At 33.8% G+C, this 16,910-nt stretch overlaps 1 protein-coding gene across 3 annotated transcripts; it reads left to right on the top strand.

Annotated features, from left to right (window-relative positions):
- Positions 1–12,325: 12,325 nt before the first annotated feature.
- Positions 12,326–16,456, top strand: LOC100779653 (transcription factor bHLH30). 3 transcript variants are annotated; one of them, XM_041012627.1, is made up of 3 exons: positions 12,326–12,740; positions 13,038–13,692; positions 15,718–16,456. In XM_041012627.1, the coding sequence occupies exons 2-3, from the start codon at positions 13,063–13,065 to the stop codon at positions 16,216–16,218; spliced, it is 1,131 nt and encodes a 376-aa protein (XP_040868561.1). In that variant the 5' UTR covers positions 12,326–12,740; positions 13,038–13,062; the 3' UTR covers positions 16,219–16,456. The 3 variants fall into 3 exon arrangements, with proteins under 3 accessions (XP_040868561.1, XP_006573269.1, XP_006573268.1); XM_006573206.4 differs by having other exon boundaries at positions 12,327–12,740; positions 12,996–13,692; XM_006573205.4 differs by having other exon boundaries at positions 12,327–12,740; positions 12,883–13,692.
- Positions 16,457–16,910: the final 454 nt, after the last annotated feature.

The raw sequence follows: 16,910 nt of genomic DNA, 5'->3' as shown, positions 1-16,910 counted from the left end.
AAGTTGTGAATTTATCATGCTTGGTGAACAATTAGTGCAAAAAAAACAAAGTAAAGCCCAAAGAAGCAAAATTGAAGATTTGAAGCTGCTCGCTCAGCGCGTCTCAGGCACTTAGTGAGCAAAACACGCTTAGCGCCTGAAAGTATGGAAAAGTCTAGATCGTGAAGGCACGCTTAACATGAGTCACGCGTTAAGCAAGAGATTATCGCCATAGTTGCTAAGCAAGGTTGCATGAAAACCAAGCTGATCTGCAGCTATAAAAGAAGGAGAGAGAAGAAGGAAAAAAGACACAGAAAAATCCAAGAGAATACAATTTCTTACATAAGAAAAAGATTAGAAGTAGGAGAAGCAATCATTAGGAGTCATTCCTTCCCTCCATTCCCTTTCTCATTCTAAATATTATCCTCTTGCAATTGTAAAGCCTCCCATGACAATGAGAGGCTAAAGTCCTTTGTTGGAAACTTAGCAACCAACTACTCTTGATGTAATTTCTCTTTTTATTTATTATGAATATTACTTTCTCATTATACTTTCCTGTGCTTAATTTTATTGTTTATGGCTTAATCACTCATTTGCATGGTCAGTTTTAGGAGTAGCATTGGAAAGTGTTATTCTCTAAAAGAACTAGGAAAGGGTATCTAAATAATTCATCATTATGGATAGGTTGAGTTTATTTAGCCTGTTATACATCTCTATTCTTAATGCAATTTAACTGTTTTAACTCTTAAATGGATTTGAGAGAGAAAATAAATAAATTAGGCTCTTTTACTTGAGGGATCTTAGTAAGAGTATATGAGTAGATGCAATTGACAAGTGAAATAATCACTAATAGAGAAAAATCATTAATATTACATCAAGCGTAGCTCTGGTAGGCTAAATTCCCAACATTCTCATCTTCTGAATTCACTTTTGCATTAATATTGTGTTCTCTAATATTTTCTATTTTAATTAATTAAATTAATTTTATGTTTATTTTTCTCTTTTGTTTATTTTAATTTAATTTTATGCCAATTTATTTTACTGTTTTCATCACTACCTTTTAAATCAATTTATTTAATGCTTGAAAATTATATATTCACCTACCTAAGTACAAACAAAGTCCCTGTAAACTCAACACTTGGACTTCCGTTTTACTTTACTACTTGAGATAATTTGGTGTGCTTGCTAATTGTTCAACAATACCTTATAAGCCAAAGCAACTACCTTTAGGGGAGTTAAAAAAAATACCAAAGCTGGTTAAAAGCCTTTTGTCTCTCGAAGAATTTGGTTGTTGTAACACATAGTATATTGATTTCATTTTATAGGACCTTACATTGTGTTTGGATCAAGAATTTCAAAATTTCAAGGAATTTGAAATGCCTAGAATTTGAATTGCTTTGATTTTAATTTCCTTCATTTTTCGAATGCTTTGTTTGGATAAATCAATTCAAATTTCTTCCATTTTAAATTCTTTGTTTGGATAAGATAATTCAATTTCCTCCATATGCAAAATTTCAGTTTTATATTTTAAATAGATGAAATTTTAATATTAAACTTTATAGAAATAAACACAATCTAATTTTGAAATATTAATTAAAAAATATTTTCAAATTTTAATAATTTATAAATACAAAATATTAATTTTAACTAGGGTTGTTTTGTTTGACCACAACTAGTGATATTTTTAAACTGACATCAACCAAGGCTATTTTTCGGTCGACATTAAATAGGATTTTTTTGTCAAAGTACGCTGGGAATATTTGTCAGTTGACGTCAGTCAGGGCTATTTTTTGGCTCATGTTGGTTGAGCCTATTTTTCAGCCAATGTTGACTAGATTTTTTTACCAACGTCGGCTAGGGTTTGTTTGACCAACACCGGCTATGGTCTTTTCGAATGACATTGACCAAGGCTATTTTTAGCCAACGTCGGCTTAAAAAATCCTAGCAGACGTTGACAAAAGAATCTACCCAGTATCGGCTAAAAAAAATAGCTTGGTTGATGCCAACCAATAGAACCTACCCGATGTTGGCCGAAAAACATCATTGGTCAACGTTGGCCGAAAAATCCCTAGTCGAAGTTGGCTAAAAAATAGTCCTAACCAATATTGGACAAAAAACCCTACCCAACATCGGCTATAAAATAGCCTAGCTGATGTTGGCTAAAAAATAGCTCTGACTGATGTCGACTGAAAAGACTCTAATGGATGTCGACTATAAGAACCTAGTCGATGTTGACTAAAAATAGTCATGCCCAATGTCGGTCAAAAATACCTAGCTAGTGTTAGCAGAAAAAACCTAGCTAATGTGGTTAAGAAATAGCTCTAGCTGATGTCAGCCAGAAAACCCTAATCGATGTCAGCAAAAAAATCCTAACCGACGTCGGCTAAGAAAATCTAGTTGACATTAGTCAAAACACCCTAGCCAACATCGGCTAAAAAATGACCCTAGGCGATATTGGCTAAAAAATAGCTTTGGCTGATGTTGACTGGAAAAATCTAGTTGACGTCAGCTGAAAAATTCTAACAGGTGTCTACTCAAAAGTTAGTCATGACCGATGTCAGTAGAAAAAATCTAACCAACGTTGGCAAAAAAAATCATTGGTTAACATCAACTGTAAAAACCTGAATGACAACGGCAAAAAAAAATCCTTGGCTGACATTAGCAAAAATTTCCCATGACTAGCGTCAGTGAGAAAATAACCCTAACCAACATCATCTAAAAAAAATCTTAGCCAATATCGACAAAAATAGCTTTGGTTGACATCATACAAAAAAATTCTGATAAAAAAAACCTTGACCAACGTCAGTGAAAATAACTTATGTGGATATCAACTGTAAAAACTTTGGTCACCCGTAGTTGTGAGTGTTGAGCGAGAAAGAGTCGCGACAAAAACATGAGTTAGAGTGAACATCTATGAAAAAAGAATTTCAAATTCTATATTTTTTGAGAGAATTTAAAATTCCACTGTTTTAGTCAATCAAAATGATTCATAAAAATACCAAAAATTAAATCTCCTTTCAAATACTCTATCCAAAAAAGCTATTTTTATCATGAATCATTTTAAATTTCTTGAAAAAATAAATTCCCCTGCTGAATTGCCTCATCCAACCACACTATTACGAAATTTGCTCTCCACAGTTAAGTATCTTGTTTGTCTTCACATGAAATTGCATTATTGATTAAGCTAATAAGTATGCTTTCTAATTCATTTCTCATTCAAATAGATTTTTCCTCCATTTTAGATTCCACTCCCAAGGGATATCTTTCCATGACCTCATCTCATTCACTTTTGCCTCCTTGCTAACCTAAGAAAAATCTGTTGTAAAACTCCTATACTAACTAACCTCACTTAATAATTTGTCAAACTAGAAACATGCGTAGCTCTCATTCCCTAACTTGTTAAAGACGTCCACTTGGAACATTTTTTTTTCTCACACCTTTACTTTTTTCTAAATTTTACATCTTAGCACTAAATTGATTTGCCAACTACATTTCTATTTAACTCCCATTTTTCATACTTTGATACCAAGACCTTATTCCATAAAGTTTCTCCTTCTACTCCATTTTCATTTACCTAGAATGGTGATGTTGAACAAATCTAGGTTTCTTACCCCCTAACCTCTCTTATATTTTTTTGACATATCCTATCCCTCTTTATCCAAACAATTTTTTTATGATCCCCAAAATTAGCCTTAATAAAATATCTTTAAATTTATTTTAGAGATAGAATTACCTTTTTTATTGGAGCAATATACAAGAAGAGATACACATGATTTGAGTTAAAATTGTCTTGTTATGGTATTTGTTGAATATATAATGATGTAATGGGTAAGGATATCTCTTGCACGTACTCCACCATTTAAAATTTTGTCATTAGAAATGAAGTGGATTAGTTTGCCACTAGAAGGAGGTTTTGAATAGTGACATAATAAGATATATATCTAATTCAAGTGATTTAATAAAGGTTGCTACTCTAATATTCATAATTGCTTTTGCCAATCAAAATCGGATTTTATGGTTAAAAGCTTGATGATGCTTTTGTAGTTGAAAATTGTTGATTGAAGACTCATAATCACAAGTTTAGTTTTGATTTTGATCTTTTGCATGTCAAAACATGTTTTAATGGGTGTGACATTGTATTGTTTGTTTAGAGCTAGGCATGTGATATTAGAACTAACTATGGGAGTAGTTCTTGTTAACTTTATCGCCTATTATGCTTTGATTTGTCATCTCTAGAATTTTAGAAGTCATTGAATAAATATGAACTTGGTAATCGATTACAACTTGTGTGTAACTGATTACATAAACTTTAGAATATTGATTCTTTTATATAATACTTCTTTTTCGTTGCTTTTGTGGACTGTAGAGATTGTGTAACAATCTTCTTTGCTTCTAGTTACTTTGTTCTAATAAGGACTCAGTGACTTCTGCAAGTTTTATGCTTCTAAACACTTGCAGGTCTTCTTCATAGCTTTACAACTTCATAATACTTTGCATGACTTCTTTTGATCCATATTGCTTCTGGTGTGTGCTTTTGAACAATGTAGATATTTGTGTCTCATTCCTTGTTTAATTTTGCGTCTTATGATGGTACTCAAGCCATATGTAGCTTCTAAACATCTACCCCTTGACTAGAGATACCTTCTAATTATGTTTTTTTTATACATAACTTCTAGTCTTTGTTGCACTTTAATTTTGGAAAACATAACATGTCTTTGCTTCTCATCAACTCTCCTTCTGGTAGTCTTGCTTCTAATGAGATTGAATTTGTGTCTAGAGGCTTGACATACTTCAAATTGATGCTTCACACATTTCTTTCATATTTCTTGATCAAGTCTTGTATAGAAATCATATATATACACACTTAAAGCAAACCACGGATAACAGTCAAGGAACTTTAGCTCAATTAGTTGGACAATAGTGTATGAATTGTTGTAAATTCTTTGATACTGTTTTCGACCAACAAAAAAAAATATACACTCAAAGCAAATCATTAGTAACTTAAGTCTATAAGACTTAAAATTTACTTCTTAAAAATTTATTTTCATTAAAATATTTTATTTCAAAAAGGGTTTTGCTTACAAAAAATGTGATTACAAAAATTTATATAATCAATTTTTTGAATTTCATCCACGTTAATCCTAATATTAGTAGCCTACTTTCTTAGACTTTCCTTGATCGAAACTCTATTAGAAAAGACTTTTGAATGCGTCGTTGTCTCATGTGGTTTGTGGCTATAACTTGAGAGAATGAATAACAAATTGTCCTTCGATCTTTTTTAAGAATCTTATAGCATATAGAGTTTGTTATTGAGTTCTTTAAGGGAGCATTTTTGGTGATCCTACGTACGCACCACATCTCACTTAGGAACTTTTACTATTTTTTTCTTCAACTTGATGAGTTGCTTAAATAAGTTCAATTTAAATTATTTAATAAAAATATTTTTTTATGTTAAGAAATTTCTTAGCAACGTTGCTTAAACAAAATAACTGCTAAAATAAGCAACATCAACTCACTTACTAACTGTGAAAAAGAAAAAAAAAACTCGCTCCAATGCTAACTGACTTTTTCTTAAAAATAAATAAATTAAGTGTAGTTGCTTAAGTCAAAGATACTGAGACAAGCAACTGTATTGGAGTTCCTCTTAAATATACAAATCAAGAAATGTAATAAAAAAATTTATTTGTCATAAAATAATTATGAAATTTCCTAATTCCTACTGTACTGTTTTCCTTTACTACTTTACAATAAATACATATTATTTGCAACAGTGTAATTAATTAAAATTAAGTAAGTACAAATATATAATTGATAAAAAGTAATTAGTATTATCTTAAACTTTAAAAAAATATAAATTAATAAAAATATTTATTTTAAAAAAGCGACAACTAAAAAGATACATAAAAAATTACTTTCAAGTGGCTCTACAAAGCGGTTAACATAAAAATAAGCTCCTTTATTTTGTATGTTATATTTGATGCCGATCCATAAATTTTTTTCAATCAAAAGCAGAAAATAGTTTAATATTATCTCAAACAAAAAAATAATATATGCTTTTATTAAAAGGATATTAGAGAAACTGGAAACAATAAAAATTAAAAGAGTAAAGTAGAAAAAAATTCATACCAATTTTTTTTTTCTTTCACAACTTTTTACATTCATCCTTTTTTTTCAAAAAAAAAAAATACTTTGTAGGAAAAATGGCCTAATTGTGGTGCATATAGATCCACCCCTAACCCAAATACATATTACCTCTTTCTTTGTATATAAGATATTTTTCATTTTATTATTTCATACTTTAAATCCTGCCTAGGTTAGCTTTGTTATTCTTAGCCGGTCCCAAGCCCGGATAAAAGGAGAGGGTTGTGTTAGGCTTTCGACAGCCAACGTAAAACTTTGTCGAATCTCTATGACATGGATCAATTACGTAATAATGTGAATGCTAGGTCGTTGCCCGGAAGCAACGCGCTGTATGGCTCGAGTACAGTGTCAAAAGAGCAAGGGCCGCTGCATCGCCACCCGGATGTAGTGAAAAGTAAGCAAGGGTTCCCACATTTTCGTGAACGGGTGTGGGTAAAGAAGCTAGTTCATGACAGGAGGATTCGCTTTGGTACATGGAATATAGGCACACTTACTGGAAAATCTATGGAAATAGTGGATGTTATGGTGAGGAGGAAGATCAATTTTATGTGCCTACAAGAAATTAAGTAGACAGGTGAAAAAGCGAAAGAATTAGACAACTCGGGATTTAAGCTGTGGTATACGGGAAAAATCAGATCAAGAAATGGGGTAGGGATTATTGTGGACAAGGAGTGGAAGAAGGATGTCGTAGATGTAAGAAGAGTAGGAGATCGTATCATAGCCTTAAAATTGGTAGTGGGACAGGACACCTTTAATGTTATTAGTGGGTACGCACCTCAGGTTGGGTTAGCAGAACACTTTAAGGTAAAATTTTGGGAGGATCTAGAAGGGGTACTTTAGGATATACCCCAAGGAGAGAAATTTTTCCTAGGAGGGGATCTCAATGGACATGTAGGTAGCGTGGATAGAGGTTTTGAGGGGGTGCATGGGGGTTTTGGCCTAGGGGAGATGAATGGGGAGGGTAAATCCATCTTGGAGTTTTCGGAGGCTTTGGATCTTTCTATAGCCAATACATGGTTTAAGAAAAGAGAGGAACATCTTATCACTTACAAAAGTGGAGGGACATGTTCTCAGATAGATTTCTTCCTTATCAGGAAGTCTGATAGGAAGTATTGCTTGAACTGTAAAGTTATCCCGGGAGAGAGCTTGACTACCCAACATAGAGTTTTGGTTATGGATGTAAGAATTAGAGATAGGGCAAAGAGAAGAAATCCTATGGTAGCACCAAGGATCAAATGGTGGCACTTGAAGGGTGAGAAACAAGGAATCTTCCAACAAAAGATATGGGAGGGATGGTGTGGACAATCACAAGGAAGTGCAAATGATATGTGGAACAAGATGTCCCAAGAGATTATTAAAGTGGCTAAAGAGACGTTGGGTGAATCTAGAGGTTTTGGACCTAGGGGTAAAGAATCGTGGTGGTGGAAGGAAAGTGTTCAGAGCAAAGTTAGAGTAAAAAAGGAGTGTTTCAAGGAGTGGTCTAGGTGTAGAAATTCTGAAACTTGGGATAAGTATAAGATAGCTAGAAATGAAACCAAAAAGGCGGTGAGTGAGGCAAGAGCCCAAGCTTTTGACGGACTATACCAAGCTCTAGGAACCAGGGATGGAGAAAGATCTATATATAGGCTTGCTAAGGGTAGAGAGAGGAAGACTAGAGATTTGGATCACGTAAAGTGTGTTAAGGATGAAGAAGGCAAAGTCTTAGTGCATGAAAAAGATATCAAGGAAAGGTGGAAGGTGTATTTCCACAACTTATTTAATGATGGATATGGATACGACTCTAGCAGTCTAGACACAAGAGAAGAGGACCGGAACTATAAGTATTATCGTCGGATTCAGAAACAGGAAGTAAAGGAAGCGTTGAAAAGAATGAGTAACGGTAAGGCGGTGGGGCCAGACAACATACCTATTGAAGTGTGGAAAACTCTTGGAGATAGAGGTCTTGAGTGGCTCACCAAACTCTTTAATGAAATTATGAGGTCAAAACGCATGCCGGAGGAATGGAGGAGAAGCACGTTAGTGCCAATCTATAAGAACAAAGGGGATATACAAAATTGTGCAAATTATAGGGGAATCAAGCTCATGAGTCATACCATGAAATTATGGGAAAGAGTGATCGAACGGAGATTAAGAAAGGAGACTCAAGTTACTGAGAATCAATTTGGTTTCATGCCGGGAAGGTCGACCATGGAAGCGATTTATTTATTACGGCGGGTGATGGAGCAATATCGCATGGACCAACAAGACTTGCACTTGATTTTTATTGACTTGGAGAAAGCGTATGATAGAGTGCCTAGAGAGATTTTGTGGAAAGCTCTAGAGAAGAAAGGGGTTAGGGTTGCATATATTCGAGCTATCCAAGATATGTATGATAGGGTATCGACTAGTGTTAGGACACAGGGTGGAGAGTCAGACGATTTTCCCATCACAATTGGTTTGCATCAAGGGTCAACCCTTAGCCCCTACCTTTTTACCTTAATTCTGGATGTCCTCACGGAACAAATCCAAGAGATAGCGCCGAGATGCATGCTTTTTGCAGATGACATAGTCCTCCTTGGAGAGTCGAGGGAGGAGTTGAATGAGAGGTTGGAAACTTGGAGACGAGCTCTAGAAACACATGGCTTTCGCCTAAGCAGAAGCAAATCGGAGTATATGGAATGTAAGTTCAACAAAAGTAGGAGGGTATCTAACTCAGAGGTGAAAATAGGAGACCATATTATCCCTCAAGTCACACGGTTTAAATATCTTGGGTTTGTAATACAGGATGATGGAGAAATTGAGGGGATGTGAATCATCGCATTCAAGCAGGATGGATGAAATGGAGAAAAGCATCGGGGGTGTTATGTGATGCAAAGGTACCGATCAAGCTAAAGGGAAAATTTTATCGGGCTGCGGTAAGACCGGCGATTTTGTACGGAACAGAATGTTGGGCGGTCAAGAGCCAACATGAGACTAAAGTAGGTGTAGCGGAGATGAGGATGTTGCGGTGGATGTGTGGTAAGACTCGACAGGATAAAATTAGAAACGGAGCTATTAGAGAGAGGGTTGGAGTAGCGCCTATTGTAGAGAAGATGGTGGAAAATAGACTTAGGTGGTTTGGGCATGTAGAGAGAAGACCGGTAGACTCTGTAGTGAGGAGAGTAGACCAGATGGAGAGAAGACAAACAATTCGAAGCAGAGGAAGACCCAAAAAGACTATAAGAGAGGTCATCAAGAAGGATCTCGAACTTAATGATTTGGATAGAAGTATGGTACTTGATAGAACATTATGGCAGAAGTTGATCCATGTAGCCGACCCCACCTAGTGTGATAAGGCGTTGTTGTTGTTGTATTATTTCATACTTTAAAAGTTTAGTGCATTAACTATTTTTATCTTATAATACCCTTAATTAATCATAGTATTCTTTCCAAATGTGATTACTTTTTTATGAGAAATAATTAAGTGAAGAGAGTAATGAATAATAATTTTAAAAAAACAACATAAATAATTAATAAATTTAATATGATTAACTAAATTAATTATTTTTAAAAAAAAATTAAATTAGTTAAAATGACAGAATATATTATCGTCTTCTTCAAAATCAGAATAAATTAAACAAATTATCTTCCCATCTCTATATCTAAGCACTTCCAACAACCCTATAAGGTTGAATAGGGAAACGTACGTGTCTAGGCTTTAATGATTTACGTTTTTACTTTTACTTTTGATGACCAAGCTGCTTATGGGAACCGTGTAATTAGCTTGCAGATTTTGCCGGTGAAGGGCTATAAGACTTGCCTTTTAAGCCAGGGCTAATAAATTACCCTGTTTTCCTTTTATTTTCACCATATAAAAAGATTGGAACCGAAACCATACTATGCGAACCTCTTTTGGACCAACCAGGGAGCAGCAAACAACAGCTACTGGCACAGCATAAGGTAAACAGTGAGTATCGAGTATGAGGAGAAGATAAGGAGGTGTTGAAGCTAGAGAGACATTAAAAAAGAATAATATTAAAATAAAGCAATACTACTATTATACTATAGCTAGAGTAGATAAAGAGGAGCTTCGAAAACTGTGCCACTTGTCAAAAGTAATTGGAAACATCTATTATTTCATTGTGTTGTGCTGCCTTTTCAAGTTCTAACATTTTAGTGGACAATATCTTACCAACCATCCCAAAGTGGCATTTTTTAAAATATTTTTTTCTTCAGAATTTAAGATTATCTTTTGGCTCTTTCTAATAAATAAAATAAATTGTCATTATATAATTACAATAAATCCATATTGATTTGTTGTCCTTACTATCTAGCTCACAACTTTGAGTCATCAACGTCATTGTGGTAGACACGGATGAATTAAAATACGAAGACAGGAAGTTGCCAAGAAATTAAAGCCATGTATATATTTAATGTTTATTCTTAGAGAATATGCATTTTGCATCAGATTTGATATATATCCTACATCTACTTTTTGCACATAACAACAAATATAGAAAAGTATGTGTCCATTTTCCATATATTTAAAATAACGATTTCTTTGTTCGTTTTCTTGTGAAGGAAAAAATTACTATAGAAGATACATTTCGGTAAATGGTCTGCAAGTTGATGATTATCAGTTTGAGAAAATTGAAGGGTCAAGAACGTGAGTCAAACTAATACGAATAATTTCATCTTACTTCATGTGCAAAATGATTACTTGCTATAATTATAATGGCAAGCCAAAACACTGATCCTAAACTCAATTTAGATTAAACTTGAAGTTTGGGTTATTGATATTGTTGAAGACAGACATTACTGCATGCCCACGTAAAATGAAGGTAATGCTGATCCACTACTCTCTTTGTCTCTCCTATTGCAAATTTCTACAGCAAAAGGTAAAAAAAATTCAAGCATTATATAGATCATGTATAGATCACCTCGTGGACCACCTCCACTCCACTACTAGAAAAATATAGATCATGTATATGCACAAGTTTCCTATATACCCCCCAAAAGGATAGGGTAATGAGAGCCACGAATATAAATATGCATAAACATATACGCACACTACTACACACCTAGTTTCAACTGAAACCAAGACACTTGTTTAGGAGAAGCAAGGAGAGAGAAGAGACGGAAGAGGGGGTGGAGTGTGTTCCAAGACACAATGATTACATGGTCTTGGGGAAACAGAAAGGGTGGCGTGGACATAGTCACATACTACTAGCCAAGAGTATGGAAGAACGTGGGGGCTTGACCGAAGAACGAAATACTAAAAGGAAACGCCATAAGGGAAAGTGCAAAGCCTAAAAGTGACCCCAAAATAAGGAAAATGAAATAATAATAAGGGTAAATGATTTTTTTCCTGAATGAGTTAATTATTGATAATTTAATCTTTAATTAAAAGAATAAAAATTTAAATTTTATCTCTAAGTATATAAAAAAATATGATCATTACATTCTATCGTAATATAATTTAATGTTAAGTTAATATTAAAAATTTTCAATATTAAGATAAGATAGACTTACAAAACTTAAAGACAAGACATTATTGATTTTTATATCTTTAGAGATTAAATTTTTATTTTTTTTTGTTTTAAGAACTAAATTGTTACATATTTATACAAGAGAAAAAAAAATCACTTACCCTAATGATAATAAACAAAACTGAAAAAATGTATATAAAATTGAACTAGTTACTGAAAATTTAGAAAATGGAAAAAGAAAGAAAAGGTTAAGCTAACCTTTTTTATCATGATGATAACTATTCAGCCTTTTTGGTCCTCGGTCGGTCGACAATCTGTGTTGTGTTCACTCTGTTCATGCTTGTGTTTCCCATCTACATTTCTCTCTCTTTCTTTCACCGCTAGTGTAATTATACACTTTGAACCACTCAAAGCAACAAAAAATTAGTAAAATTAGTGTTAATTACTTTATGAGATTATACTAAAGATTTCACTATATAGTTATACAAAACATTTGTACTGGCTGGTATTAGATTTATTTTTTTGGTGAAAAATAATCAGTGTTTTAGAAGATTGATTAAGAAATTTAAAAACTCTTAGGATGAATAATATTATATTTTTCATAATTTTTAAAAATATTTTCTTGTTACTTAACCACAAGATTCTAATAACACTCGTTAGTGATATCTTATATTTTATCTTGTGTTTAAAAAGATGCCACTCCACGGACAGCCCTGAAAGCTACATGGGATGATATAAAGTTAATGCCGTAAGAAGGAAGGAAAGGGGACTACCAGTACTCAAACAGGCTCTATATATTTTAGAGGGTGAAGGCTGCAAGAGTGCAGAGAGAGAAGAAGATCATAGAGAGCAACGAGCAAAAATAAGTCCAAAAAGACACCAACAAAGCATAAAGGAAAAGGAAGGCTCTATTGAAGGCCAAGGATAAAAGGGGTCATTACCACACAATCGTGGCAGAAGTATAAACACCTACCAAGTGAAAGAGATTTGAGAGAGAAAGAGAATTGAAGTTCAAAACAAAACCCTTTGGCCTTTCTCTTTCACCACCCCCACTCCCACCCCCACAAGAGAAAGTAACTGATTGATCCTTCAACACATGTGATAGAACCACAAGACAGAACTAGAAGAGACCACAATCAGTACTACTCATCCCTTGGATCAAAAGGAATTAAGGTTTGTGTCTTTTTTCTATTTTAATTAATTTCCTCTTTTTTCTTGTTTCCAATGCTCGTTTCATTTTTATTATTCATTGTGCAAATGTAAACAAAATACTATATGAAATAATATTCTTCTCGATACCCTTTTTCCCTTTCAGCTCTAGTTCCTTTTTCTTATAGTCAATCAGACAAAACAGAAAATACCCTCACCTTTCTGACATTTGAACCCTCAAATTTTCCTTCTCTTTTCACTACACCATCACATATAAAGCTTTCGACTTTGGAGTTTTATTCACACAGCCATAGCTCTCAGAAACAACACGCATAAATAGAGGGAGATGAAAAAGGAATTAGAAGATCAAGGTCAGTGTTCCTCTTTACCAATCGATACCAAAAACAACATTCAAAGCTACCAAGAACACCTCCTTCAACAACAGATGCAACAAAACAGTGACATCTTTGGGGGTGGTGCTTCAAGAGGGCTAATGTTCCCACCTGAAGTCTCTCCAACCTTGCAACAACAATCATGGTCCATGCCTCCGGTTCACTCCTTCAACTCCAACCCGGTTCACTACATCAACAACAACAACACAAACCCGGTTCATCATCATCATGAGCAAGCACCATTTCTTGTCCCTCCTCCCACAACACCTTCACCCTATGCAAGCTTCTTCAGCAGCAGAAGGGTTGTCCCTTCTCTTCAGTTTGCATACGAGGGTCCCTCTTCTCATCTTGATCACCACCACCATCTGAGGATCATTTCTGACACCCTTGGACCCATGGTTCAACCCGGTTCAGCAGCACCCTTTGGACTCCAAGCCGAGCTGGGAAAGATGACTGCTCAAGAAATCATGGAGGCTAAGGCTCTTGCTGCTTCAAAGAGTCACAGTGAAGCTGAAAGAAGACGTAGAGAGAGAATCAACAACCATCTTGCCAAGCTTCGCAGTTTGCTTCCTAACACCACCAAAGTAAGTTTATATTAACGAGTTTTAATTAATATACACTTTCAGTAATTATTGAAAAATTAGCATATGTGATTAATTAAGTGTAAAAATCTTTTGGACTGTCAGCCCATAAGACTGTTTAAGTGCATGCTTGCTTCACCTTATTTTAAAGAAAAATAATAGTTTGTTTTATATAAACGTGCAGTCAATTTTGTCCAAACCCGAAATTTCAAATATTATTATGATTTTTTGATTAATCATGTCATGTCTAACTGAAAAAGAAGATAACAAAATTTGACAAAACCTCGTATAAGATCACGCCTAACATGCACATGTCTGGTGAAAGTATGTATATAATAGGAGCATGCTCAACGGGGTATATTTTTATTTTGTTTTTCTGGATTTCTTGATTGAGATTTTTGAATTAAGAGAATGTTTGTAAGTCTTACCAAGATTCTACACATTACATTTTTTGTTACATGGTGATTCTACACATTACTTTGATCTGTTATAACATATAAAGTATAAACTAACCAAAATCATATTTAGAAAATGGGTGCATGCAAACGGTCTTGTTTGTTTCTTTTACTATATATATTCCTTTCTGCTGGTTTTGCCAGTTCTTATTTTGTTCAAAGGATGAGTGATATGTAGCAACATCTTCTTAGATACTCATTCTACTACTACTAATATATCGTTGGTTAAATTTTATTGAAAAAGAAAAAATTATGAAATAAGATTTATTGAAAACAATGTAAGATCTAGTAATTTTATAATTTTTTATACTATAACAAAAGACATGTTATATAAAATTTGTTGCTAGCATTTCCAATTTAAGCATTTCCAAAAGACATGTTATATACTTTCTTTTTGTGTGGTAGTTCCGAGGAGGTTATTAGTAGAAAAAGTGATTAAAGATGAAAGAAAGGTAGTATTAGCGTTAACGTCGCTTGTTGATGCGATAAAGAGGAACCAAGGAGCAGTTGAAAAGCTACACATGGAAATTTCTTGCCGGATAATATTGATCAGTCATACTCAGATCGATAATGAAAAAGAAAGAACTAAAGCCAGAGAGACAAGCTAGCACCCTTTTCAGTCACACACACATGCACCCTCGCACTATTCTATATACCTATCTCATCTCATGTCATCTCTATATCTACACGTGCTTCATGCCACTTACACCGTTCAAAATACCTCCACTACTTACATTCCATAATTATCAGAGCTATAGCCCTACCTATGCCTCAAACTTCCCCACAACCCCGTCAATCTCATTTCACACAATGCACAATTTCCAACCATTATTGTTAATCATGAGATAATAGTATTAAACATTGATTAGGAAATTAAAAAATGTTTTAAAAATGTTACCCATATACTTTATCATAATTTTTATACTACATTTTAACTGTGATTTTTCTTAAAAAAATTATTTAGGACAAAATTTAAATATATTCAGATACTCTTAATACTCTTCTAAAGTTTCATCTTGATGTGTTAATCTTTAATGTAAACTATTCTTCCTTAAATTAAAAATAATATAAAAAATTATATTTAAAAGTTTTATGCTTTTATTTATTCATTCAATAGTCAGTACTATATATTTAGAAAGCATTATAATAAAATATGTTAATGAGTGTGTTTATAGCATTTTTTTTCTTGTCAATAACACATTTTAATATAACTTTTACAACAATTTGGAACTCATGAAATCATAAGTGGTCAAATATATATAGAAGAAAAAAATTCTCTGGCATTCTTGGAAATTTAAAGATTTTGATATCGTTGTTGAGAACTTCTTTCTTTTTCTCATTTGGTGCATTCAAACTTACTACTATTTTAAGTAGTACTATTAAAGAAAATAGATTACTACATGAACTATGAATAAAAAAAATAAACTTGAAACTCAATGTATTAACGTGTTAGAATGTGTGTTGTTGCTAATACTAGTATTTCATAATTTAGCCAGCAAAGAAAAATGTGTCATATATTGCATGTCTTATAATTTACTACTTAATCTGACAAGTTTTCAAATCATTTTTCTAGACAGACAAAGCTTCGTTATTGGCAGAAGTGATTCAACACGTGAAGGAGCTGAAGCGCCAAACCTCACTCATAGCAGAAACGAGTCCAGTGCCAACCGAATCAGACGAGTTAACCGTTGATGCAGTCGACGAAGACGGAAAGTTCGTGATCAAAGCCTCTCTGTGCTGCGAAGATAGGTCAGATCTCTTGCCTGACCTAATCAAAACACTAAAAGCGTTGAGACTCAGAACCCTCAAAGCCGAAATCACGTCCCTTGGTGGACGTGTGAAGAACGTGTTAGTCATAACCGGTGATGAAGATAATTCAAATTCAAACACCCATAATGGAGAACAAAGCATGCAACAACAACAACAACAATTCTGTATTAGCTCAATTCAAGAAGCACTCAAGGCAGTGATGGAGAAGAGTGGTGGTGGGGATGAATCAGCTTCTGGGAATGTTAAGCGCCAAAGGACTACTACTAATAATAATATCAATATCCTTGAACAAAGGTCTTTATGAATTAATAATATATTTTTTCTAACTAATTATTATATTATATATTTTCTCTAATTAAAGGACCGATATAGTATATATACTATCATGTTCTCACCTAATTATCTTTGATTTTCTTTATATTAGGTTTTTATTTTTAATTTATGTTTGGTTTTTGGTGTGTTAAAAAAATGTCATCATTTACTACTACTATAATGTATTTTGTCCATCATGGTGGTCATCATGAAGCAATGAGGTAATGGTACATAATGTGTGGTCTTTGTACATGTACTTGTTTGCTTGTGCTGAATCCAAAGAGAGAGAATTAGAGGGGTCTAGGTTAGGGAAAGGAACAGAAAAGGATCTTTTTCGTGGGAAGAGAAACCTTATATTAAATCCTAACATGGAAAATGAGGCATTGATTGCTCTCTGTGAAGAGAGGAGAAAATGCCATCTTCATTAAATTCGAACATATATATACTAGTAGTATGCTGCAGCCACAGCTGCTAGGAGCTGTCTTTGTTTTGTTTTGAAGTTTTCTTATTCTTGTTGTGTAAGTATCTTTGTTTATTTATTTTCTTGTTCTCTTCACTCTCTGATCTATTCAGATTTGAGAGAGTAGAAGAGTGTGTGTGCATCCATCCGTGCATGGCATATATCATGATTATCACTACGAATTGGATGGTGGCGATTCAGTTATCGTCATGTGCTGCGTCCCC

Source organism: Glycine max, chromosome 1, assembly GCF_000004515.6.
Source record: "Glycine max cultivar Williams 82 chromosome 1, Glycine_max_v4.0, whole genome shotgun sequence".
In the NCBI taxonomy this organism is placed as follows: Eukaryota; Viridiplantae; Streptophyta; class Magnoliopsida; order Fabales; family Fabaceae; genus Glycine; species Glycine max.
Note: the sequence above shows the minus strand (reverse complement) of the source record. Positions and strands in the feature narration are given on the sequence as shown.

Excerpts from the sequence above, each read along its gene's own strand:
- LOC100779653 (XM_041012627.1), top strand. The coding sequence starts at position 13,063 with ATGAAAAAGGAATTAGAAGATCAAGGTCAGTGTTCCTCTTTACCAATC. Across the intron at positions 13,693-15,717 it reads TGCTTCCTAACACCACCAAA|ACAGACAAAGCTTCGTTATT; the intron begins GTAAGTTTATAT and ends TCATTTTTCTAG.